This window comes from Gekko japonicus, unplaced genomic scaffold, assembly GCF_001447785.1.
Source record: "Gekko japonicus isolate JY-2015 unplaced genomic scaffold, Gekko_japonicus_V1.1 scaffold2471, whole genome shotgun sequence".
In the NCBI taxonomy this organism is placed as follows: Eukaryota; Metazoa; Chordata; class Lepidosauria; order Squamata; family Gekkonidae; genus Gekko; species Gekko japonicus.
In genome coordinates, this window is record NW_015169253.1 from 119127 (window position 1) to 143008 (window position 23882).

A 23882-nucleotide genomic window follows, 5' to 3' on the forward strand; every position below is an offset into this window, starting at 1 on the left:
GGAGTTCCGGCTGGCTCCCGAGTTGGCCACGCCCAGCAGGAACTCATTAACATAATAGGCCACACCCAACAGCAGGAACTCATTAGGATTGGCTACATTAGGGGTGTGTGGCCTAACATGCAAAGGAGTTCCTGCTCCAAAAAAAGGCCCTGGGTTTGGACAACAAACAAGGTAAACAGAATAACAAGCCAAAGGTGGGTGTGGCTGGATGACCACACTTCTGGTAACATGGGGGTGCGGCCTCATAGGCTAATGAGCTGTGCTGTCAGGGGTGTGGCCTAATATGCTAATGAGTTCCTGCTGTTGGGCGTGGCCAGTTATGCTAATGAGTTTCTGCTGGGCTTTTTCTACAAAAAAAAACCCCTGCAAATTTCACTTCCTCGCTTCAGGCTGTAATACACACGGCATGCAATAAGGAGACAGACATCTTGCTGTTTTCAGTAGGCATCTTACATGTATTTTAATACACAGTATGGTATGTATTCTATAAATATATTTATGAGCATATATAATGTAAAAAAAGAGGCGAGTCCATTTTATAAAAGGTATGCATATAAGAGTTAACAAATGTCTTATCAGCTTACATGGCTGTGAGAACATTTTTGCAAGTCAAATGCCGTGCTGTGGTTCCGTGTGCCCGTCTCAGGGACTTCTTCAAGGCAGCAAAGGTGGCTCTTGGTATGACACTCCCTATAGCATACAAGTATCCATGTGTGTGGGGGGCAGGGGTCATTTCCTGCAGGAGCGGGCAGGAGCGGAGCTCCGGCAGTAAAGAGCCCAGGGGGCGGGCACATGCAACAAGCCCCGCCCCCTGCTCCCAGCAGCCCCGGGCCACGAGGAGCAAGAAGCAGATAGATAAGTTGCAGTGGGTGTTGCCTTCTGACACACTTCCGGTGATGTCAGGGGCTGTGGCATATGCAAATAAGTTATGCTAATGAGTTATGCTAATGAGCTCCTGCACCTCTTTTTCTGCGAAATGACCCCTGGTGTGTGTGTGGGGGGGTATCAACAGTCTGCGGTGTATTCTGGGCATGTGCACACTCACCCAAAACCGGGCTGGTTTTCCCTCTTTTTAATTTTTACCTTCAATCGTTCACAAAGACATCCAGTTACATTTCCCATTGCTGGATAAAGCTGGAGAGAGGCCTTACAACGAACTACTGAGAGAACAGCTTCAGAGGGTAACCTGGACGGCCTGCAGTCAAGCAGTCGAGTTGGTGTGTGGCAGAGCGGGTAGAATCCCAAGTCTGGAGGAGAGGTCTAACAGTGGCCATGGTGACGGAGAACCTCCACATTCAAAGGCACTAAACCTCTGGATCCCAAAGCCAGGAGGCAACATCAAGGGAAGTCCTCGGCCTCTCTGCCCTGTTGCTGGCCCTCCAGAGGGACTGGTTTGCCCCTGTGTGAGACAGGATGCTGGACTAGAGGGACCCTCCCTGGTCTGACCCAGCAGGGGCTCTTCTGATATGTCTTAGCTGAGAAGAAGCTAAGCAAAATTCCTGTTTGATATATCAAACTTTGACTCCTACAGGGGTTTTTGTTGTTGTTTTTAACTCAGTGAATTACTGGGAATGCAACCTGAGACTTCTCCAATCGCTTCCAAGGATGTGCTTTATAGATGCAATCCTAAACACACTGGCAAGAAAGTAAGAAATGGGATTTATTTCCCCAGAAAAAAAATCGATTTAGGTCTATTTACACCACACCAAAGTTGGACTATAAGGAAGGTCAAGCGCTGAAGAATAGATTCTTTTGAACTATGGTGCTGGAGAATACTCTTGAGAGTCCCTTGGACTGCAAGGAGATCAAATCAGTCAATCCTAAAAGAAATCCACCCTGACTGTTCCCTGGAAGGCCAGATACTGAAACTGAAGCTCAAATACTTTGGCCACCCAATGAGAAGGGAGCACTCACTGGAGAAGACCCTGATGCTGGGAAAGATTGAAGGTCAAAGAAGACGGGGACGGCAAAGGATGAGATGGTTAGACAGTGTCATAGATGCAACGAACAGGAAGTTGAGCCAACTTCAGAGGACGGCGGAAGACAGGAAGGCCTGGCGGGATTCCTTTTTATGGGGATACAATAGATCACAAGTTGTCTCCCAATGTGGGGTTGTCAGAACACCCTCCGCTTCCGTTAAGCTTGCGTCAAAATGACACTGTTGACTGTCTTAACTCCTATTGAATAATGTCTGTACTGTAGTTGGGGGCTTTTGCGGGTTGGGGGGGTTATTTTCCAGGACAAGCAGTTTCCTTTCTCTAGTGCTGAGGCATTCATGGTCCCAGGAAAAGTGGCAAGTTCAAGCAAAGCAGCTCCTCTCCTGCGGCAACGCTTGCCGTTCCAGAACCTTCTCTACCTTCCGTTTCCTCTCACCTCATCGTCTCTCTGCCTCTCTCTCTCTCTCTGTCCTTTCACCTCTGCCCAACACAACTGGCTATTTTGATCCTTTAAAGAAACGAATAGGCTGGCCCACTACCACCAACGCACCAGCAAGTGTCTTCCCTTTACCATGACATTTAGAGCACACTGTTATGTTCCAGCCACAGGATCAGAGCTGGCACAAAGGGAGCACTAAGAGGAAAGCGACTTCTGTTGCTCCTAGAAGGAGAGAAGAGATTGGATTTATACCCCATGGCCCTCCACTACCCAAAGGTGTCTCAGAGCGGCTTACAAACTCCTATCCCTTCCCCTCCCCACAACAGACACCCTGTGAGCAATGCTCCCTCTAAGCTGTGGGGTCTTGTGAGCAGAAATTCTACTTTGTGAGCTACTGGCATTAAAGTTGTGAGCGAGTGATTGGGCTACTGCATGCATTAGTTTGCTCTGGAGCCCTCCTTCCTGAGCTGAGACAAAAATGTGTGAGCCGGAGGCTAAAAAACTGTGAGCTAGCTCACACTAACTCAGCTTAGAGGGAACACTGCCTGTGAGGTAGGTGGGGCTGAGAGAGCTCTGACAGAGACTGCTCTTTTTCAAGGACAGCTCTTATCAGACCTACGGCTTGCCCAAGGTCATCCAGCCAGGTGCAAGTGGAGGAGTGGGGAATCAAACCTGGTTCTCCCAGATTACAGTCCGCGCACTTCACCACGACACCAAACTGGATCTCCTAAAAAGGGAGATCAGTACAAGCCCTGAAAGATGAATGCCAATAAGTGGTGGGCCAATGTTCCCTCTAAGCTGTGGAGTCTTGTGAGCAAAACCTCTACTCTGTGAGCCACTGGCGTCAAAGTTGTGAGCGAGCGATTTGGCTGCTGCATAAGTTAGTCTGCTCTGGAGCCATCCCGCCTGAGCTAAGACAAAAAATTGTGAGCCGGAGGTTAAAAAAATGTGAGCTAGCTCATACTCACTCAGCTTAGAGGGAACATGGTGGCCATTGATTGCAGTGCTCAGTCTGTACCTGTGAGGGTATGCATACACTCATGTGCACCTGTATGTTGAGGTCACAATTCGTTCACCTGACACTGTGGGTCTTTCAGGCGCTACAGAATTCTCACTGGATTTCTCTAGAACTGCCTAACCCCACTCTCCTCCTGAGATCAGTAACTTTTGTCAACCAACAATGTTTGTGGACATACACATTTTAAAGTCACAAAAGAGACACCGTTCTCAGGGTCCTCGTTAATTCCTTTCCCTCCCTCTGCCAATTAGGCACAGAGCCGTCCGTCCTTAACGGGAGTTAACCTTCCAAGCGCACGCTGCCTCATCTCTGAAACAGAACTGCACAGAATACAAAAGGTGTCGGTAAATGTCTTTGGTTTGCGTCTTCATCGCCGGCATTACACGAAAGGGATCCTATCGCATCTGAGTCGGCCGCTGCATAGACTAGCGACTCATTTGGCAGTAAAAACCGATTACCAAAAGATGGGTTCTGAGCCGTTGTCTCCGGGAGTCTTTGGGAAATCCTGCTCCTCTCCTTCCCTCTTCCGCTCGCGACAAGAGGTGATTCTGAACGACCTCCTTCGTTCACCGCAGCTCCTCGGTCCATAAGTGTGCCATGAATGAGTCCTCGGAGGAGGCCGAGGTCTTTAGCAGAGGCTCTCCTCTTTCCTTCAACTGCCCAGGATGCTTCAGGTGGGTGGCCATGGTGGTCTAAACAACAGGACAAAATCCAAGTCCGGTGGCACCTTGAAGACCAACGTCCAAGAGGCAGCCAAATGGGTGGGGTCAGGAGACCACAGAGCACCTGGGCAGGGGGACGTTCTCCTCACACACCCCGGGGTGGCTCCGTTCCCACCAGCCCCTCCAGTCAGAAAGGCCAAGCACTTTCGTTCCTCGAGCCCGGTCCCAAAGCGATCATGGAGTTCCTCTCCGCTTTGCTCAGATCCGAAGTCGCGATGTCAGGCCTGAATACACATGGGGGGAGGGGGAAAGATGCCATTAACATTTTGCAGCGTCAAAAGCATGGCATGGATTCACAGGGGTCATTTCCTGCCGGAGCGCACAGGAGCGGAACTCCGGCAGTAAAGAGCCCAGGGGGCGGGCACATGCAACAAGCCCCACCCCTGCTCCCAGCAGCCCTCAGTCAGAGCAAGAGGCAGCCAGGTAAGCTGCAGAGCCCCCCCCCCCGGTCCAAAACAGTCCAGTGGCACCTTTAATACCAAGTTTTATTCAGGTACAAGCTCTCCCTCCTCTGCGAGGACAGATCTGCGTGTCCCCCCCCCCCAATAGCTAGCGATCCAAAACAGTCGAGTGGCACCTTTAAGACCAAGTTTTATTCAGGTACAAGCTCTCCCTCCTCTGTGAGGACAGATCTGCATGGTCCCCCCCCAATAGCTAGCAACCCAAAACAGTCCAATGGAGCCTTCTGACAGAATTCCGGTGATGGCATATGCAATCCGGGGGTGTGGCATATGCAAATGATTGATGCAAATAAGTTATGCTAATGAGCTCCTGCACCTCTTTTTCTACGAAATGACCCCTGCTGCTGCATAAATTAGTTTGCTCTGGAGCCATCTTTCCCGAGCCAATAAAACTGCTGTCAGCTGCCGTCAGCTGCTTCTTAAAGACTGAAAGTGAGGGGCTGCCACTGACAAGACCCTTTCTTATGTGCCCACCGGATAAGCTTCTTTGATTGGTGGGACAGTTGGGACAACGATAAATAAATAAATAAAGAAGCACCATAGCAATAACAAGAGATGTGATGCTAACTCGGTCTGGACCTGGGGCTCAGCGGTGACCTGTCGGATGGGAGGCTACCCTGTGGGACGGCTTCCCCCAACACCGCTGTGTGTCCCAAGAGGGAGCTCAGTTTCTGGCTCTGGCTCTGGCTCTGGGCGAGGGGAGAACAGCTGGTTGTTTGTTGGGGTTTTTCCATGCTGTGAGCCCGCCCCTGTGCTTCTGCCGCTGGGGACTCTGCCAGGTAGATTCCAGGAGCGGGCTGCAGGTGTCCGTCAGTTTCCATTTGGGTGAGCAGCTGCTGGATCACTCACTTGCCCTGGCTCCCACGTGGCCCGGGGCACATAAATAATAAGCCAAATAGATCTGTCCGCACATGGGAGTCTGTGGAGCGCCAGCTGCAGCTGCAGGGACTTTTTCATTAGTTTTGCAGCTGGAAAAGAAAACTGGGCCAGCCCAGGCCGGCTTCCTGCTATTGTTTTCGCAACTGAAAGGAACCCAAAGCCCTGAGAGGAGATCAAAAGAGGCCCCCTCAGCGAGAACAGCTGGAGAGGACAGAAACGCAGGGAAACATGTGCTGAGATTTGGGCCTGCCCCCCCCCCCGCCGCCATGAGTGTCATGGGGCATTCCATAGGGTTGCCAGCAATGCTCCCTCTAAGCTGCGGAGTCTTGTGAGCAGAAATTCTACTTTGTGAGCTACTGGCATTAAAGCTATGAGTGAGCGATTTGGCTGCTGCATAAATCAGTTTGCTCTGGAGCCCTCCTTCCTGAGCTGAGACAAAAATGTGGGCAGCGCAAACGGCAGCAGCAGCGGCGGCCAGGCTGGGCTCAAAAGCAGCCTGGGCAGGCGGCGAACAGGAAAGGTGCGGGGAGAAGCCTCCTTCTCTGGCTTCCACGAGACACTCGCTGCATCGTCATCCAGCAGCAAGTAGGCCAGGCCAAGCCAGGAGGCAGGCAGCTGCCTTCTCTGGCCCCGGCCAGGCATGTTCAGCTGCGCTCCAGGGCACCAACAAGCAAAGCTCCCTGTAAGCTGTAGACTCTTGTGAACAAAAATTCTACTTTGTGAGCTACTGGCATTAAAGTTGTGAGCAAGTGATTTGGCTGCGGCACAGGGGTCATTTCCTGCGGGAGCGCACAAGAGTGGAGCTCCGGCAGTAAGGAGCCCAGGGGGCGGGCACATGCAACAAGCCCCGCCCCCTGCCCCCAGCAGCCCTCAGTCAGGCCACGAGGAGCAAGAAGCAGCCAGGTAAGTTGCAGAGTGCCCCCCCAGCCCACCTTCAGGTACAAGCTCTCCCTCCTCTGTGAGGGCAGATCTATCTATACCTTGTGGCTGATAGCCACTGCTGCAAGTGGAGGAGTGGGGAATCAAACCCGGTCCTCCCAGATTAGAGTCCGTGCACAACCACTACACCAAACACATCAGGTACAAGCTCTCCCTCCTCTGCGAGGACAGATCTGCACGTTCCCCCCCCCCCCAATAGCTAGCAATCCAGAACAGTCCAGTGTTGCCTTCTGACACACTTCCGGTGATGTCAGGGGGTGTTGCATATGCCAATAAGTTATGCTAATGAGTTATGCTAATGAGCTCCTGCACCTCTTTTTCTACGAAATGACCCCTGCATCCGCATGCAAAGTTAATAAGCCAGTTTTGTGGGAGAGGTAGCTACTGAATTATCCAAGACTAGAAATAATGCCCGTTGCGGAAATAAATACAACGGGATCTAGAAAGAGGCTCTGGGAGACTGCTCTGGCTTTGGGCAAACAGTGTCAGTTTCCTGTGGCGACCTCAGCAGGGTTTAATGACAGAGTTCACTGTTTTCTCCAGAGGGACTGATCTCTGCTACCTGAAGAGCATTTGTATGTTTGAGTTATCTGTAGCCCTCACCTGGAGAGTGGTAACCATTGTTACCCATTCTCCTCTCCCCTATGAGGTATGTTATGCAACTGAAAATTCCAACTGCCTTGCGGGGGGGGGAGTTTGAGGTGTGGAATGGAGTGAAGTCCAATCAGCTTCCATATGCAAAAGACCAGGTTGTCGCAGCAGTTGTGGTGTGGGCGGGACCCGGGCTTTGCCTTCTGATTGGTGGCGATATATGCTGAGGAGCAGTGCCATCAGCCATACACTAAGGGAGTGCATTTTAGAATTAGAACTTTGGCACCCACTATTCAATTATATATAAGGAGAGATGCCTACGGATTCCTTGGTGGGGCAGAACTTTGAAGCTGGGTGGACTCAGGAGACCCGAGTCCAGGTCCACAAATCCAGCCCCTGGAGCTCACCGGCTTCCTTGACAGTGTGTCACCGAGATGGCCTCCCCAGAATTCTTCACCACCCACCCACCACCTGGCCAGCGGCTCAGGTGAACACTCCAGTCCTAGAATGCTCACCTATAGAGCTGAGGGCAGGACCTTTTCAAGGCCGCCGAAGCCAGACCCAGCCTGCTCTGGTGGCGCCCCCTGGTCTTCCGCACGAGGTCTCTCATTCTTCCCCAGGCGTGACTCTCGCCCTGCAGGACAGGCGCAAAGACACAATTCCAGTGCTGCAACATGAGGAGAACGCACGAAGCTGCCTTATACCCAGGGGTCATTTTCTGCAGGAGCACACAGGAGCGGAGCTCCGGCAGTAAAGAGCCCAGGGGGCGGGCACCAGTGTTCCCTCTAAGCTGAGTTAGTGTGAGCTAGCTCACAGTTTTTTAGCCTCCGGCTCACACATTTTTATCTTAGCTCAGGAAGGATGGCTCCAGAGCAAGCTAACTTATGCAGTAGCCAAATCGCTCGCTCACAATTTTAATGCCAGTAGCTCACAGAGTAGAATTTTTGCTCAGGAGACTCCACAGCTTAGAGGGAACATTGGCGGGCACATGCAACAAGCCCCACCCCCTGCTCCCAGCAGCCCTCAGTCAGAGCAAGAAGCAGCCAGGTCAGTTGCAGAGCCCCCCCCAAAAAAAGCCCAAAACAGTCCAGTAGCACCTTTAAGACCAAGTTTGATTCAGGTACAAGCTCTCCCTCCCCTGTGAGGACAAATCTGCACGTTCCCCCCCCCCCCTGCGCGACCAATCCAAAACAGTCCAGTGGAGCCTGAGCGGTGGGTGTTACCTTCTGACACACGTCCGGTGATGTCAGGGGGTGTGGCATATGCAAATGAGTTATGCTAATGAGCGCCTGCACCTCTTTTTCTATGAAATGACACCTGCTTATGCCAAATCAGTCCATCAAGGTCAGTGTTGCCTACTCAGACTGGCAGCGGCTGTCCAGGATCTCCGGCAGAGAAAGGTCTTTCCCATCCCCTCCTGCCTGGTAGAAAGGACTGGAGAGCCCGGGGAGTGAACCTGGAACCTTCTCCATGCAAAGCACAGGCTCTGCCACTGAGCCACGGCCCCTCTCTTAAACAAGATGTCCCAGGCACACGTGTTCTTCCCGGAGGTACCACGCCTGCCTGAAAAGTGGCGCTCTGCCCTTTCTCACAAAATGTTCAAGGCAGCCGCTTTGCAGCCAGTTTCCTTCAGACAGGAGAGCAGCTTTGAGGAGGGAATGTGGCAGGCGCCCCACAACTCTGAGAACTGCTTCCAGGGGCCAGGGAAAATAATGGCGGGTGAAAGATTACGAGGAACTGCAAGCCAATGTTCCCTCTAAGCTGAGTTAGTGTGAGCTAGCTCACGGTTTTTTAGCCTCCAGCTCACAGGTTTTTGTCATAGCTCAGGAAGGATAACTCCAAGGCAAACTGACTTATGCAGTTAACCAAATTGCTTGCTCACAACTTTAATGCCAGGAGCTCACAAAGCAGAATTTTTGGCTCACAAGACTCCACAGCTTAGAGGGAACATTGACTGCAACGTAAGAAGATTTTGCAGCAACCGGGAGAAATCTCAGCCCAGCAATGATTTTGCAGTTGGCTCAGCCAAAGGAGAACAGCACAACCAACTCTGTTTCTGGAGTTTTCCTGTCTCAAGCGGACCGTAATCAAAACAAAGTCCAGGAGTAACCACATTTATTTCAATAGGGGCTTTTGGGAGCATTCTGGAGCACCCAGAAAGATTTTGAAAGCCCATGTTGAAATGGAGGTGGCTGGTCTTCAAGGTGCCCCCGGGCTTTGGTGCTGTTTTGTTCTAACACGGCTACCCAGAGGCACTCGACAGAACTGCACAGAGACCGGAACTGCCGAACGCCACCGCTGTCCACCTGGCACCTCCCATCTCATGGGAAATCACACCACCCCTGGGCAGCTGGCAGCGGACTCTTTGTGCCTTGGGGCTGAGCAAAACTCGAGTCCAGTTGGGCACCTTTTAAGACCAGCAAAGTTTTATTTAAGGTGTAAGCTCTTGTGTGCGCGAACACTCCCTCAGATACCACAATAAGCAGCGGTCATTTAGTAGAAAAAGAGGCGCAGGGGCTCATTAGCATAACCAATTAGGATAACCTATCTGCATATGCCACACCCCCTGACATCACCGGAAGTGTGTCAGAAGGCAACACCCACTGCAACTTACCTGCCTGCTTCTTGCTCCTCATAGCCCAGGGCTGCTGGGAGCAGGGGGCGGGGCTTGTTGCATGTGCCCGCCCCCTGGGCTCTTTACTGCCAGAGCTCCGCTCCTGTGCGCTCCGGCAGGAAATGACCCCTGACGATAAGCGTGCACACAAAAGCTCATCCCTTGAATATAACTTTGTTGGTCTTCAAGGTGCCTGACTGGACTCGGAACTTTGTTCTGGTGCTTCAGACCAACATGATTATCCCCCTTGAATATCCCTTGGGGTCTAATTCGTGGGACATGAGCGCCTTAGTTGCCTGCAGGGAGGCATTGGCCCTTGGAACAACCAGCCGCTGCTCCGTCCTCGTTCTTCCTCCCCCCCCCCCCCCCCCGATTCTACGTGTCAATTTCCCACTACTTGCTGCACAACCGCATTTTGTCCCACAGCAAGTAGTGGGAAACTGACATGTAGAATGGGAGGGGGGAAGGAAGAGCGAGGACAGAGCAGCGGCTAGTGGGAAATCGGTCCGACTGTCGCTCCAAACAGCTCACGATCAAGTCGTTTGCCATTTTGACCATGGGGGTGTGTGCAGAGAAGGGGCAAAGGCAACTGGGCGAGAGAAAAGGGCAGCTTTTCTGTGTGGATATATTTGACATATGAATTACTTACCGAGGCACTTCTGCTGATGTCCGAGCCCTAGACATGACAAGAGGGGGGGAAAACATCAATTATCAACTGCTGGATTGCGACTGATTGTGAAGCTCAAGACAATGCATCCACCTGGATTGAACCCAGACCTAGGTTTCCTGTCTCATTATCTATGCTGATTTCTCCACGCCTATTACTCCTCTGCATAGCTCACCTAAATCCAATCACCCCTGCTATTGTCATTTGCCTACTAATGTCATTCAGCATCTGAAATCACTACGCCTTCCAATAGATAGGACAGATGGACTCCCATTCTAGCTGTATCTGAAGAAGTCAGCCCTGACTCACGAAAGCTCCTACCCTGCTGTTAGTCTTTCAGGTGCTCCTGGACTCTTGCTCTTTTCTACTGCTACAGACAGACTAACACAGCTGCCCATCTTGATCATTAATATGGGGTAGGATGGATGCCTGGGATCAGTTTCAAATGTCCATGCCATATCATTTTAAGATGAATAAGGACTGCCCTGTTTTTCTCAGTCTGCAGGCTTTTAAGGGGCCTCTCTAGTATCAGAGGAACATTAGACTACCACCGGCTCTTATGTTTCCAATTGCCTTCTTCTTGGAATACCAAAGTAAAGGTAAAGGTGAGGGTTTCCCTTGCTTGAAAGCCAGTCGAATCTGACTCTAGGGGGCAGTGCTTATCTCCATTTCCAAGCCGAAGAGCCAGTGCTGTCCGAAGACCTTTCCGTGGTCATGTGGCTGGCATGACTGGACGTCGAGGCGCACGGAATGCCGTTACCTTCCCACCAAAGTGGTACCTATTTATCTATTTGCAATTTCTTGCTTTCAGACTGCTAGGTTGGCAGGAGCTGGGACCAGAGACAAGAGCTCACTCTGTCATGCAGCACTCGGGTCTCGAACTGCCGAACTACAGACCTTCTGGTCTGCAGCTTCAGCGTCTTAACCTCTGAGCCACCGCGGCCTCTGGAATACCAACAGCACAGCCTGAAACCAGCTGCAGCCAGCATTTATTATGCTACACAGGATGATGCATGCATTTATTTATTTATGTCTCACTTTTCTCCCCAGCTGGGACACAAAGCCGCTTAGAACATCTTTCTTGCCTCCTCCATTTTCTCACACCAACCCACCCTGTGAGGGAGGCCAGGCCAACAGTCTGTGATGGGTCCAAGGCTACCCAGCGAGCTTCCATGGTGGAAGTGAGGATTTGAACCCAGGTCCCCCAGGAACTTAGCCCGACACTCTATCTGCGACGCTGACCTGAAACATCCCTTTTCTCTTTTTTTGCCTTTTGGATTGACGCATAAAAGCCATTCACAGGTGTCTGAGATCTGGGTTGGCACATTCCAAGCAGGTGACCTCTAATTCAGACCCATCCCCAACATTCGGCCCATCCGCCAGTTCTTTCTGCCAGGACATCGTATTCCAGGCTTGACAGGCAGCTCGTGCTGGTTTCAGACTCAATTTCACAGATGGAAATGTTGAAGGGTCCACGGTAAAATCTCCTTCCTGGGCCTTCCTTGGGGACTGTGTCAAATATGAAGCACCTGCAGTTCCCTTGCTGGCTTCCCCTTTTCTCAGTGGCGCTTTCATTTTTCTACACATTTCCCATCCTGATCTGCATGTGCAGGCACGCACGCACACACACACCCCTCTCAAATTCCACAGGGGATCACCAGGTTAGTCCACTGCAGCAAAGAGCCCTGGCTTCCATTCAGCCAAACGTTTCGTAAAACAAAGATTGCTGGAACAGAGTGCCCAAAGCAATGTGGAACTAGTTGGAATCTTGGACACAATCCTCCTTTGCGGGCAGTTACTTCTTTCTCCCCTGACTCTTCCAGCGCACTTTACTGATACGGTGAATTATGACTACAGAAAGGCTTTCACTAAAGGCAGGCCTTAGATAGTCTACTGCAGTGGTGGCGAACCTATGGCACGGGTGCCAGAGGTGGCACTCAGAGCCCTCTCTGTGGGCACGCGTGCCATCGCCCCAGCCAGGCCCAGACCATCATTAAAGTGTCGAATTCTCTGCCAAATAATTTTAAGTAAACGAAAGCAGTTGGGATTGCTTTCCTTACTTTGTTTGGATCATCTTAAGCTAATTTTTGAGTTGTTTTTTCATAAAGTAAAACCTCAGTATTCAGGTTAAATTGCCGTGTTGGCACTCTGCGATAAATAAGTGGGTTTTGGGTCGTAGTTTGGGCACTCGGTCTCTAAAAGGTTCGCCATCACTGGTCTACTGCTTGCTGTTTGAGAAGGCCGCTTCAGCGGGATTCCAGGAGTTTGCCCCAGGGACTGTCGGTCCGTTGAGGATTTCTCCCGTTCCAGTGCCGGAGATTTGAGGCTGAGCATACGCAGTTTCTAAGGACCAGCACGTCTCATGTCCCAGGAAGGAGAGACCAGGATAAATCAGGATTGCTGCTGGCAGATAAGGATAAATTTCAAAGTTTGCTGCTGCTGTGGTAAAGATAAAGATGACGACGATGAGGCAGGTGTTGATGTAAGCAGGGCTGAACTGCACACTGGCTGCTCCGCTCTGGACCATCAGCCGTTTGGATTGTCGGGTGGTTTTATTTTGAGATATGCTGAACGATCATAACGGATTTTAATTTTTTTTCCCCCTGTGAAAACGTCCGGACATTTTTTAATGGTGTTATTGTCAGTACGATGGCTTATTCACTGCTGCCATAAAAACAAAGACCTTTTTAAAAAAACCTAATTTTCTGTGCAGTTCCCGGGGACTCAAGCTTTTTCTTGCACCTGACAAACGGGGCTTGCTTCCATGGAAGCTTATACTCTTGTGTGTGTGCGTCACTTACCCTTTTCAGGTGTGGCTCCTTTGGGAGATTAGCTTGACCATCGATTGTGCTACAACCTTCTCCATGCCCCGCCTCGCCACTTCTTCTTCCATTTGGCAGCTTTAACCCCATTAACAGCTGGTAGTGACCCAGATCCACATACGCGTCTCCCTCTGCAAGCACAAGCGGAGAGTTAACCACGAGAAGCAGAACACGGCACAGCATTCTCTTAGCCATCCCATCGACTGGTCCCTTCGGAGGCTACAAGGGATCTCTGTTTGAGGCTCCCACCCAGTGGAATTGCCTGACGCCCAGGGCTCATTTTCTGCCGGAGCGCACGGGAGCGGCGCTCCGGCAGTAAAGAGCAGATTCATGCTCCCTCTAATATTGTTTCCGGGAAGCATCTCTTAGCTTATATATTACCAAACACCAAGTGATCGATAGTTTTTTGACAGGCAGACAGGCAGATTAGATGCAGATATACTGATCGACCCACATAGGTAAAGGTAAAGGTCTCCCTTGCTCGAAAGCAAGTCGACTCCGACTCTAGGGTTGCGGTGCTCATCTCCGTTTCAAAGCCGAAGAGCCAGCGCTGTCCGAAGATGTTTCCGTGGTCATGTGGCCGGCATGACTAAACCCCAAGGCGCACGGAACGCTGTTACCTTCCCACCGAAGGGGTACCTATTTATCTACTTGCAATTTCTTGCTTTCGAACTACTAGGTTGGCAGGTCCACATAAGTAAAGGCAAAACGATGGTTTAGAAGAAGAAGAGATTGGATTTATACCCTGCCCTTCACTACCCAAGGGAGTCTCAGAGCGGCTTACAAACTCCTTTCCCTTCCCCTCCCCACAACAGAGACCCTGTGAGGTAGGCGGGGCTGAGAGAGCTCTTGACAGAAACTGCTCTTCTTCAAGAACAGCTGTGCCAGATCCATGGCTTGCCCAAGGTCATCCAGCAGCTGCGAGTGGAGGAGTGGGGAATCAAACCCGGTTCTCCCAGATTAGAGTCCACGCACTTAACCACTGCACCAAACTAACACGGCTACCCTTCTCGAACAACCTGAAGAAGTGAGCGGTGACTCACGAAAGTTCCTATCCTACCACAGAATTTGTTAGTCTGTAAGCTGCTCCTGGACCCTTACTCTTTTCCATTAAAAAATTTAACACACACCCCCCCCCCCGATAGTAGCTATGTTATTAGTATCCATCGACTGAAAAAAATACATGACGACAGAAAGATCAAAATGTTAATGCTCGGTATGCACGTGGATTGGCAGTAGGGTTGCCGAACTCCAGGTGGCACCTGGAGATCTCCAATATCAGTTCCCCTGCAGAAAATGGCTGCTTTGGAGGGTGGATTCTCTGGCTTTATACTCTACTAGGGTCCCTCCCCTCCCCCAAGCCCCGCCCTCCCCAGGCTCCACCCCCCCCAAAGTCTCCAGGTATTTCCCCACCCAGACCTGGCAACCCTGAATGGCAGACTTGCAATCATTCCACGCCACCCCAGGAATAGGGAATAGGGTTGATCCCAAAATTACAACAGATCTCTGACTACAGAGATCAGTTCTCCCGGAGAAAACTGGCAAACTTGGAGGGTGGACTCTATGGCATTGTACCCTAGCGAGGCCGCTCTCCCCACTTAACTCTGCTTTTCTCAGGCTCCGCCCCCAAATCTCCAGGAATTTCCCAACCTGGAGTTGGCAACCCTAGTTGGGAACCACTGCCCTGGGTCATGTCATCCCAGGGAAGGCTGGAGGTGGGGGTCCCCGGGGTCCGGTGTCAGGATGCGGGACGGCAAGGGGGAGGAAGGGATTAGGAATGAACGGATGAAATGAGAACGACCTCAAACGGAAATACCATTTTTGGTAAATAAAACAAAACAGTTCCACACGCCTCCCCTTGACTACTGGGGAAAGCTCTGCCCCCTTCTCAATCTGCTAGGAACTGAATTAAAAACTATGCTTCCCCACAGCTTTCAATAGAGGGCTTTATTCTCCCCGCCCACCAAAATTATGCAACAGCCACACTGTCAGACACGCTTTTCAGTGTGTTTGCTCAGAAGCAGGGGTCATTTTGTAGAAAAAGAGGTGCAGGAGCTCATTAGCATAACTTATTAGCATAACTTATTTGCGTGTGCCAAACCCCCTGACGTCACCGGAAGTGTGTCAGAAGGAACCACCCACTGCTCTGGCTCCACTGGACTCTTTTGGATTGCTAGATATGGGGGGGGGATGCGCAGATCTGCCCTCGCAGAGGAGGGAGAGCTTGTACCTGAATAAACCTTGTCCTTAAAGGTGCCACTGGACTGTTTTGGATTGCTATCTGGGGGGCGGGATCTCTGCAACTTCCCTGGCTGCTTCTTGCTCTGCCTGAGGGCTGCTGGGGGCAGGGGGTGGGGCTTGTTGCAGGTGCCCGCCCCCTGGGCTCTTTACTGCCAGAGCTCCGCTCCTGTGCGCTCCGGCAGGAAATGACCCCTGCTCAGAAGAAAGATCCAGGGGTTGACCTGAAGCAACAGAACAGAGTTTGAGTCCAGTGGCCCCTTTTAAGGCCAACAGAGTTTAGTTCTGGGTGTATAAGCTTTTGTGTGCATATAAACTTTTGGGTATAAGCTTTCGTGTCTCTCTAGTTATTCTTGGAGGGACTGTCATTGGAGTGAGTGTGTGAGCATGGGAGAGAGAAGCGATTCAGGGCCTGTCGCACGGAGAGTGTGCATTTCCAGTGAAGTCCGTTTGTCCAAAAAGGCAGCCACGCACCTTTCCAGCGGCCTGGGTTTTCTCTGCCGGCTCCTGTTTCTGGAATGCTAGAGAGGTCGGACGCGTTTCCGTTCTGGGCCAAGAGGCTGTGCGGTCTGCTCTTCCCAGCAAAGACATTCTTCACCTCCTGGTGCGAGCCGAGCAAGACGCTGGCAGCAGCGCTGCAGGAACACTGCTGTAGAAAATACTCCTACACCAGGAGAGAGAGCAGAGAGATGCGGGGCGGTTGTCAGAAGGAGAAACTGGCGCCACGAGTTATCACAGACGCATTGCTAGCATTCCAGGGGAGAGATGGGCAGCCTCGGCCCCAAGACCTGTCAAGCCAAAACGAACGTGTCTAACACGGTTGAGGAATCCAGGGAACAGAAGCTCCACCCCAAATCTTTTACTGTTGCCAACTTCCAGGGGAGGCCTGGGGAGCTCCCAAAATTATAACTGGTCTCCGGACTACAGAGATCAGTTCTCCTGGAAAAACTGGCTGGTTTGGAGGGTGGGCTCTGCGGCACTGTACGCTGTTGAGGTCCCACCTCTCCTCAAACCCCCGCCTTCCCCTGGCTCCACCCCCAAATCTCCAGGAATTTCCCAACCCAGACCTGGCAACTCCTAGGCCGTTTGCATCTACTCCCTGCATGTCTGCATTAGTACTTCTGCAACTAATACATCTGAATAATGTCATCTTGAAGAGATACCAAGATTCTGCTCTGGAGGTCACTTTCCACATTAAATCTTTGTTATGACTCTCTACAGCCAGGGCATTTTTTGTAGAAAAAGCCCAGCAGGAACTCATTAGCATAATTGGCCACACCCAACAGCAGAAACATATTAGCATATTAGGCCACACCCCCGACAGCACAGCTCATTAGCCTATGAGGCCACACACCTGTGTTACCAGAAGTCTGGTCATCCAGCCACACCCACCTTTCCCTTCTTATTCTGTTTACCTTGTTTGTGGTCAAAACCCAGGGCCTTTTTTTGTAGCAGGAACTCCTTTGCATGTTAGGCCACACACCCCTCATGTAGCCAATCCTAATGAGTTCCTGCTGTTGGGTGTGGCCTATTATGTCAATAAGTTCCTGCTGGGCGTGGCCAACTTAGGAGCAAGCCGGAACTCCGTTCCTGTGCGTTCCTGCCCAAAAATAGCCCTGTCTACAGCCAAAATTTGCACAAAACAGCTGAATGCCGACTGGCGTATCCTCCTGTTGATAAACTGAAAATGCAAGAATGTTTGTTCTAAAGTACCCAAGGAATGAATCAGATTATGGAATTACTCCTGAAAGGAACCCGATACATATTTTTGTGTCGGCAGCTATTCTGTCCTGATCTTGAGTGGAATAAACACAACAAAAAAAGAATAATGGAAAGAACTTTTCAACTCGGTAACCATATTGCTTCTGCAGAAGACGAGAAAAGGCAACACAATCTTGAATTCTTCTTGATGGGACGTCAGATTTAAGTGGCGGTGCCTTTAATTTTCAGTTGTTTGCCCAAGCATTGTGGTGTGGGCTTCCACGCCTCTCCTGTGCAAAAGAGATCCCAGAGAATCCCGCTGTCCAGAGTAAATTTTAAGTCATCTTGGAACTGGGCCTCATTCACAAAGTGTTATTTTTATTTATGTATTTATTTACAAAATGTATACCCCTCCTCTCTGCCGCTCCTCCCTGGCTAACAGATTGAAAACATTCATAATAAAAACACATCTTAAAAATCATGATGCTAGTGAATTAAAACCGAACAAAAACGTATCATTAAAACCAAGTTACAATGAACCCACAATACAATAAAATACACATAAATAAAAGTCCTCAAACACAGGAGCTTCAAGGGGAAATTGATGAACTTGCGTTCATTCACAGATTCCAAACAATGGACCCCCAGGGCCAAATAGGGACACCAGATTCTTATCTCACTACAGATGCTAGTTTTCTGTCCCCAAGCATTTCCCCTCTGCTCTAGTCAAGATGATCAAAATATGCCTCATACCTGTGTATCCCGAGCCCCTTCTCTGCATCACCCCTCCCACCTTCTGAGTGGGAGATAAGGACTCAGGGATCTCCATTCCAACTTGTATCTGATGAAGCGAACTTTGACTCTTGACAGCTTATACCGCGGAAATCTTGTGGGTCTCTAAGATGTTACTGGACTTTGTGGGGGGGGGTCGCGGATTGCAACCTGCTTTGGAACGGGGCCCAGGGACCCGCTCTGGAGCAGAAAAAAGCCTGGGAAAACCCCCCCCCCCCCGGCAAAGCAAGGCGGTGGCTGGGAGTTTGCAACGCTCTGCAAGGAATTGCAATTGCCGCCGCTGGGCATGCAAAGACACAGGGGGGTCCCGCGGTGCCGTGGGGAGCAGCCTGGAGCCGGCCCTGCCTGTGGCCACTGGTGGCGGTGCTTGGCTTTGCAATCGCAGGCCGTCCTCTCGCCCCTGCGCCTCCGACCAGCTGGTGGGGGTGGGACTCCTGGCGCACCTGCCTTCACTGCCCCGCCACCTTATTCCTGTTTAGACTCCAGACACTGGAGGAAGCCAGGAACTCCTGGCTTTGTTAATGGCCCTGTTATTGATTCATTGGTGTTTTAATGTTTATTGATTGTAAAAAGGTAAAGGTAAAGGTTCCCTTGCTCAAAAGCCAGTCGAGTCCGACTCTAGGGTTCCGATGCTCATCTCTGTTTCAAAGCCGAAGAGCCAGCGCTGTCCGAAGACGTTTCCGTGGTCATGTGGCCGGCATGACTAAACACCAAGGCGCACGGAACGCTGTTCCCTTCCCACCGAAGTGGTCCCTATTTATCTACTTGCAATTCCTTGCTTTCGAACTGCTAGGTTGGCAGGAGCTGGAACTAGAGACGGGAGCTCACTCCGTCTTGCGGCACCCGGGTCTCGAACTGCTGAACTACCGACCTTCCACAGCCTGCCGTTCAGCGTCTTAACCACTTGAGCCACCGCAGCTCCTTTATTGATTGTATTACTGTGCTAATTGTTACTGTAGAACCAGATCAGGAGCAAGACACTGGGATTGTGGGCTTTCAAACCACTAAAGGGTTCTTCCTAAAATGCATTTATGTTTGAAAATTGGTGGGCACACGGGGGGGGGGGCACCAGAAGGTAGCCTCCCCTAGTGTGCAAAAAAACCTGGAGCCGGCCCTGTTTGCAGTCCTCCAGAAAAGCCACGAGGTGCCTTATATCTACGGGTGTGTGATCTCGTTCTAGAGCAATTCCTGCAAGTATATACATGAAAACAGTTTGTCTAATTGAGTTTGGCCGTGTCTTTGCTCATAAATGATTGCAGAAGGGAGGCTTTGGTGGTGCTAGGGGCGCTTCTCAAAGCTACCTCATATAGTGTGGTGAATCCATTCAGAACAGATCACCAGTCATCAGAATCGCGTCCGGAAAAGTCCAAGATAAGATTCGCACCAGGGGTTTTTCCTATCCACAGCTCAATCTTTTGCACAGCTTGTCCTACCGGCTTTCCTGGTATCGTTCTCCAAAGCCTTGCTAAATTCCTCCTGTCTACTGCCCCGAGAGTTTGTTGAGGAAATGGTCTTAGAAGATAATTACCTATCATTATGTCAGATTCCATTGGGGTAATTGTTGCAGTCAAGACAAGAAAGAAAGTCTTGTGCCTCGGAAAGACGAGCAGATTTATTGTGGCAGAAACTGGCCATTTGTGCATGTGTGTGTTAACACTTGTGTGAAAGGAAATAATCGTAAGCCGTCGATCCCAAAGGCTACGAGATGCAAGAGATCTGCAGGTATCCACGGGTAAAAGGTCTGCACAGCACTCATTGGCGGACATGTCTTCCTAAGAATACTGAGCTAATTTAAGACCTGCAGTCCGAGGGGAAACCATCGCCTCATTTAAGTCAAAGCCCTGTATGGTTTGGGATCAACATACCTAAAGGACCACCTGTTCCCTTCTGAGCCCGCCCGACCACCACAGTCCTCTTCTGGGGGGCCGGCTTCAGGTCTCCTTGGCCAGGGCTCTTTTTGTAGAAAAAGCCCAGCAGGAACTCATTAGCATAATAGGCCACACCCAACAGCAGGAACTCATTAGCATATTAGGTCACACCCCTGACAGCACAGCTCATTAGCATATTAGGCCGCACCCCCATGTTGCCAGAAGTGTGGTCATCCAGCCACACCCACCATTTGCTTCTTATTCTGTTTACCTTGTTTGTTGTCAAAACCCAGGGCCTTTTTTTGTAGCGGGAGCTCCTTTGCATGTTAGGCCACACACCCCTAATGTAGCCAATCCTAATGAATCCCTGCTGTTGGGTGTGGCCTATTATGCTAATGAGTTCCTGCTGGGCGTGGCCAACTCAGGAGCCAGCCAGAACTCCGTTCCTGTGCGTTCCTGCCCAAAAATAGCCCTGCTCCTTGCCATCTGAGATGAGGCGGCTGGCACACTGGGCTGGCAAAGAACAATACTGCACAGGAACCTGGAGGGTAAGATCTAGGAATCAAGGTAAGTTGGATGTGGTCAAAAATGAGATGGCAAGACTGAACATCGGCATCTTGGGACATCGGAATCAGAGGACGGCGGAAGACAGGAAGGCCTGGCGTGATGTGGTCCATGGGATCGCAAAGAGTCAGACTCGACTGTGCGACTGAACAACAACAACAACAACAAATGTGAGAGGAGACAGGAGCTCAGGGGGTGGTACAGGCAAGGATGATAATGATGATGATGACGATGATGATGAAGAAGATGATGATATTGGATTTATTGGATGTATACCTTGCCCTTCACTCAGAGTCTCAGAGCGGCTTACAATCTCCTTTCCCTTCCCCTCCCCACAACAGACTCCCTGTGAGGTGGGTGGGGCTGAGAAAGAGCTCTTTCCAGAACAGCCCTTGAGAGAACAGCTCTGACAGAACGATGGCTTGCCCAAGGTCATCCAGCAGCTGCAAGTGGAGGAGTGGGGAATCGGACCCGGTTCTCCCAGATTAGAGTCCCAGCACTTAACCACCACACCAAACTGGCTCTCATGACATAAGAATGTTACACAGTCGGGCGGTGGGGGGGCTCTTATCCTTCGGTACCTCTTTAAGCTGGTTCATCTTCTGCTCCTTCTGCAAGCCGCAGACTTGCTTCTGTAGGCGCAGGTTGTGTTCTTGCAGCTGCCCGATTTTCTCAATGAGCTGGCAGATGTGCTCCAGGTATCCCAGGCCCGAGCCCAGAGCCTTGGCGTTCCCTTGGTTCACCTGCAACGAGAACCCCACCCCACAGAAATTAGGGCACAGACGCAACCAGGAGCAGCAAGGGAAGGAGAAGGAATCGGAGCCGCTTAACGTGGCCCGGTTGAAACTAGCACAGTGGAGAGGAGCCCCGATTCAACAGGTAGGCTCAACTATCTATTGCAAAAGTCGTCCAGAGAGGTTCGACGTTTTTAATACAGTGCTCTGGGTGGCCCAGGAAGGGTGGCCAAACCCCTCCCCCGAGGGGGGCGGGGTTCCCCCCACGTTCCAGCCCCCCAACCCGCTGCCCGGCCGCCCACCAAAACAACCATTTTCTCCAGGGGAACTGATCTCTGCCATCTAGAAATCGGTTGTGCTTCCGGGAGATCTCCAGGCCCCACCTGGAGGCTGGCAACGCCACCATACCCTTAGCAAGGCCCTTTTCCTCACTGGCTGCCTTTGTCAAGTTTTATGTGGGTCCAAAACCAGGTAAGGGGGGGGGTGAGAGAAGGTTCTTTCTTAAAGTACATTGTAATGCACGTGTAAAACTTTCAAAACAAAAGAAAACAGCTCTAAAGATCATCTTGCACCAGGACAAAAGCCGGAAGCTCACCCGGGCTCCTTTCCCACCAGAGTTTGCATTTTTGCGGAAATGCCAACCGGTTGACTCTTTCCTGTGTTTCTGTTATTGGAGGGGCAGGCAGGGAAGCCCTTAACAGACCAGAAAGCTAAACAATACATGAGGATTTGAAGCAAAATGTCAAGACGCTCAAAGTTGACATGGCATTTATAAAAACTTTCGTACAGCCGAGAATTGCTTGGAATATAAACCTGGATCTCAAAATTCTTAGCAAACCAGTCACCTACGTCTAGACTGCCGTGGGAGATGGCCGACAGAAGGTTTAAGGGCACTTCTCACTCAAGTAGGAATCTGCTTTCCAGGAGACAAGCAGAGTTTCTGGACCAAGTTGAAAAGCCAAACAACAGAACAAATGATCCACATTCCATGACCAAAGTAATTTAGTGACAGAGCTACAAAAATCAAGAAGGAGCTGCGGTGGCTCAAGTGGTTAAGACGCTGAACTGCAGGCTGCGGAAGGTCGGTAGTTCGGCAGTTCGAGACCCGAGTGTGCCGCAAGACGGAGTGAGCTCCCGTCTCTAGTTCCAGCTCCTGCCAACCTAGCAGTTCGAAAGCAAGAAATTGCAAGTAGATCAATAGGTACCGCTTCGGTGGGAAGGGAACAGCATTCCGTGCGCCTTGGTGTTTAGTCATGCCGGCCACATGGCCACGGAAACGTCTTCAGACAGCGCTGGCTCTTCGGCTTGGAAACGGAGATGAGCACCACAACCCTAGAGTCGGACTCGACTGGCTTTCGAGCAAGGGAACCTTTACCTTTACCTTTACAAAAGGGCTGGCTCCACATATTCTACCATCCCTATTCATTTATTCCATTTTTAGCCCACATTTCTCCCCCCAAGGGGACCCAAAGAGGCTTACGTCCTTCTCCTCTCCTCCAATGTATAATCACAACAAGAACCCTGTGAGTGGCCCAAGGTCACCCAGCGAGCTTCCATGGCAGAACAAGGATTCGAACCTGGGTCTCCCAGATCCGAGTCCAACACTCTAACCACTACCCTAGACAGCTCAGGCTAGCCTGATCCCATCAGATCTCGGAAGTTGAGCAGGGCTAGCCTTGGCTAGTATTTGGAAGGGCGGCCTCCAAGGAATACCAGGGCTGCAACGCAGAGGCAGGTAATGGCCAAACCACCTCTGCTACATCTCTTGCCTTGAAAACAAGTCTAGCTCACCACCTAGTGGTGCATAACACTAAAAAAGCTAGCACTTCTGACTACCAGACAATCTTAGGACCTCTTGGCTATTCTACACACAATACCGTAAGACAATATTTAATTATTATTCCTCTAACCACTACGCCATGCAGGTCTAGAGGAAGGCAACGACTGGCGGTTTGGTGTAGTGGTGAAGTGCACGGACTCTAATCTGGGTGAACCGGGTTTGATTCCCCACTCCTCCACTTGCACCTGGCTGGATGACCTTGGGCAAGCCCTAGTTCTGACAAGAGCTGTACTTGAAAAAGAGCAGTTTCTGTCAGAGCTCTCTCAGCCCCACCCGCCTCACAGGGTGTCCGTTGTGGGGAGGGGAAGGGAAAGGAGTTTGTAAGCCGCTCTGAGACACCTTTGGGTAGTGAAGGACGGGGTATAAATCCAATCTCTTCTTCTTCTTCTTCTTCTTAAGTGCGCGGACTCTAATCTGGGAGAACCGGGTTTGATTCCCCACTCCTCCACTTGCACCTGCTGGATGACCTTGGGCAAGCCGTAGTTCTGATAAGAGCTGTCCTTGACAAAGAGCCGTTTCTGTCAAGAGCTCTCTCAGCCCCACCTCCCTCCCAGGGTGTCTGTTGTGGGGAGGGGAAGGGAAAGGAGTTTGTAAGCCGCTTTGAGACACCTTTGGGTAGTGAAGGGCGGAGTATAAATCCAATCTCTTCTCTTCTTCTTCTTCTTCCTTTCTGGCCTCCTGTTCCAAATGCCATGTTGTTGCCCCATGCCAGTGTAGCAACCCAAGCACTTACATGGGTTGCTTGGGTGGGAACTGATCCTGCTCTGATAACAGCAGATCCTGAGAGGGAGGGCAGGAAGGGCTGCATCAGTGCTCAGTTCTCGTGGCCCTTTCTTACACACCCAGGGAAATGCCGATCGCCACTTAGGGGGTCAGGAAGCAATTCTTCTCCAGGCCAGTTTGGCCAGGGATCCAGGAGGGGTTTTTGTCATCTTTTGGGTGTGGAGGGGAGGTATTTGTGAATTTCCTGCATTGTGCAGGGGGTTGGACTAGATGACTCTGGAGGTCCCTTCCAACTCTATTATTCTGTTTTTTATTCGGGACAGTGGAAACCAC

General features: G+C 51.0%; 1 protein-coding gene across 1 annotated transcript in view; it reads right to left on the reverse strand.

Annotated features, from left to right (window-relative positions):
• Positions 1-4063: 4063 nt before the first annotated feature.
• LOC107114891 overlaps positions 4064-23882 on the reverse strand; it is a 66362-nt gene continuing 46543 nt past the window's right edge. The window contains exons 3-8 of the mRNA XM_015416497.1: positions 20834-20995; positions 15802-15991; positions 13069-13220; positions 10250-10276; positions 7502-7620; positions 4064-4340 (exon numbers count right to left, since the gene is read on the reverse strand). Coding sequence (XP_015271983.1) covers positions 4244-4340; positions 7502-7620; positions 10250-10276; positions 13069-13220; positions 15802-15991; positions 20834-20995 — 747 coding nt within the window. The 3' untranslated portion in view covers positions 4064-4243. The remainder of the gene's footprint in view (positions 4341-7501; positions 7621-10249; positions 10277-13068; positions 13221-15801; positions 15992-20833; positions 20996-23882) is intronic.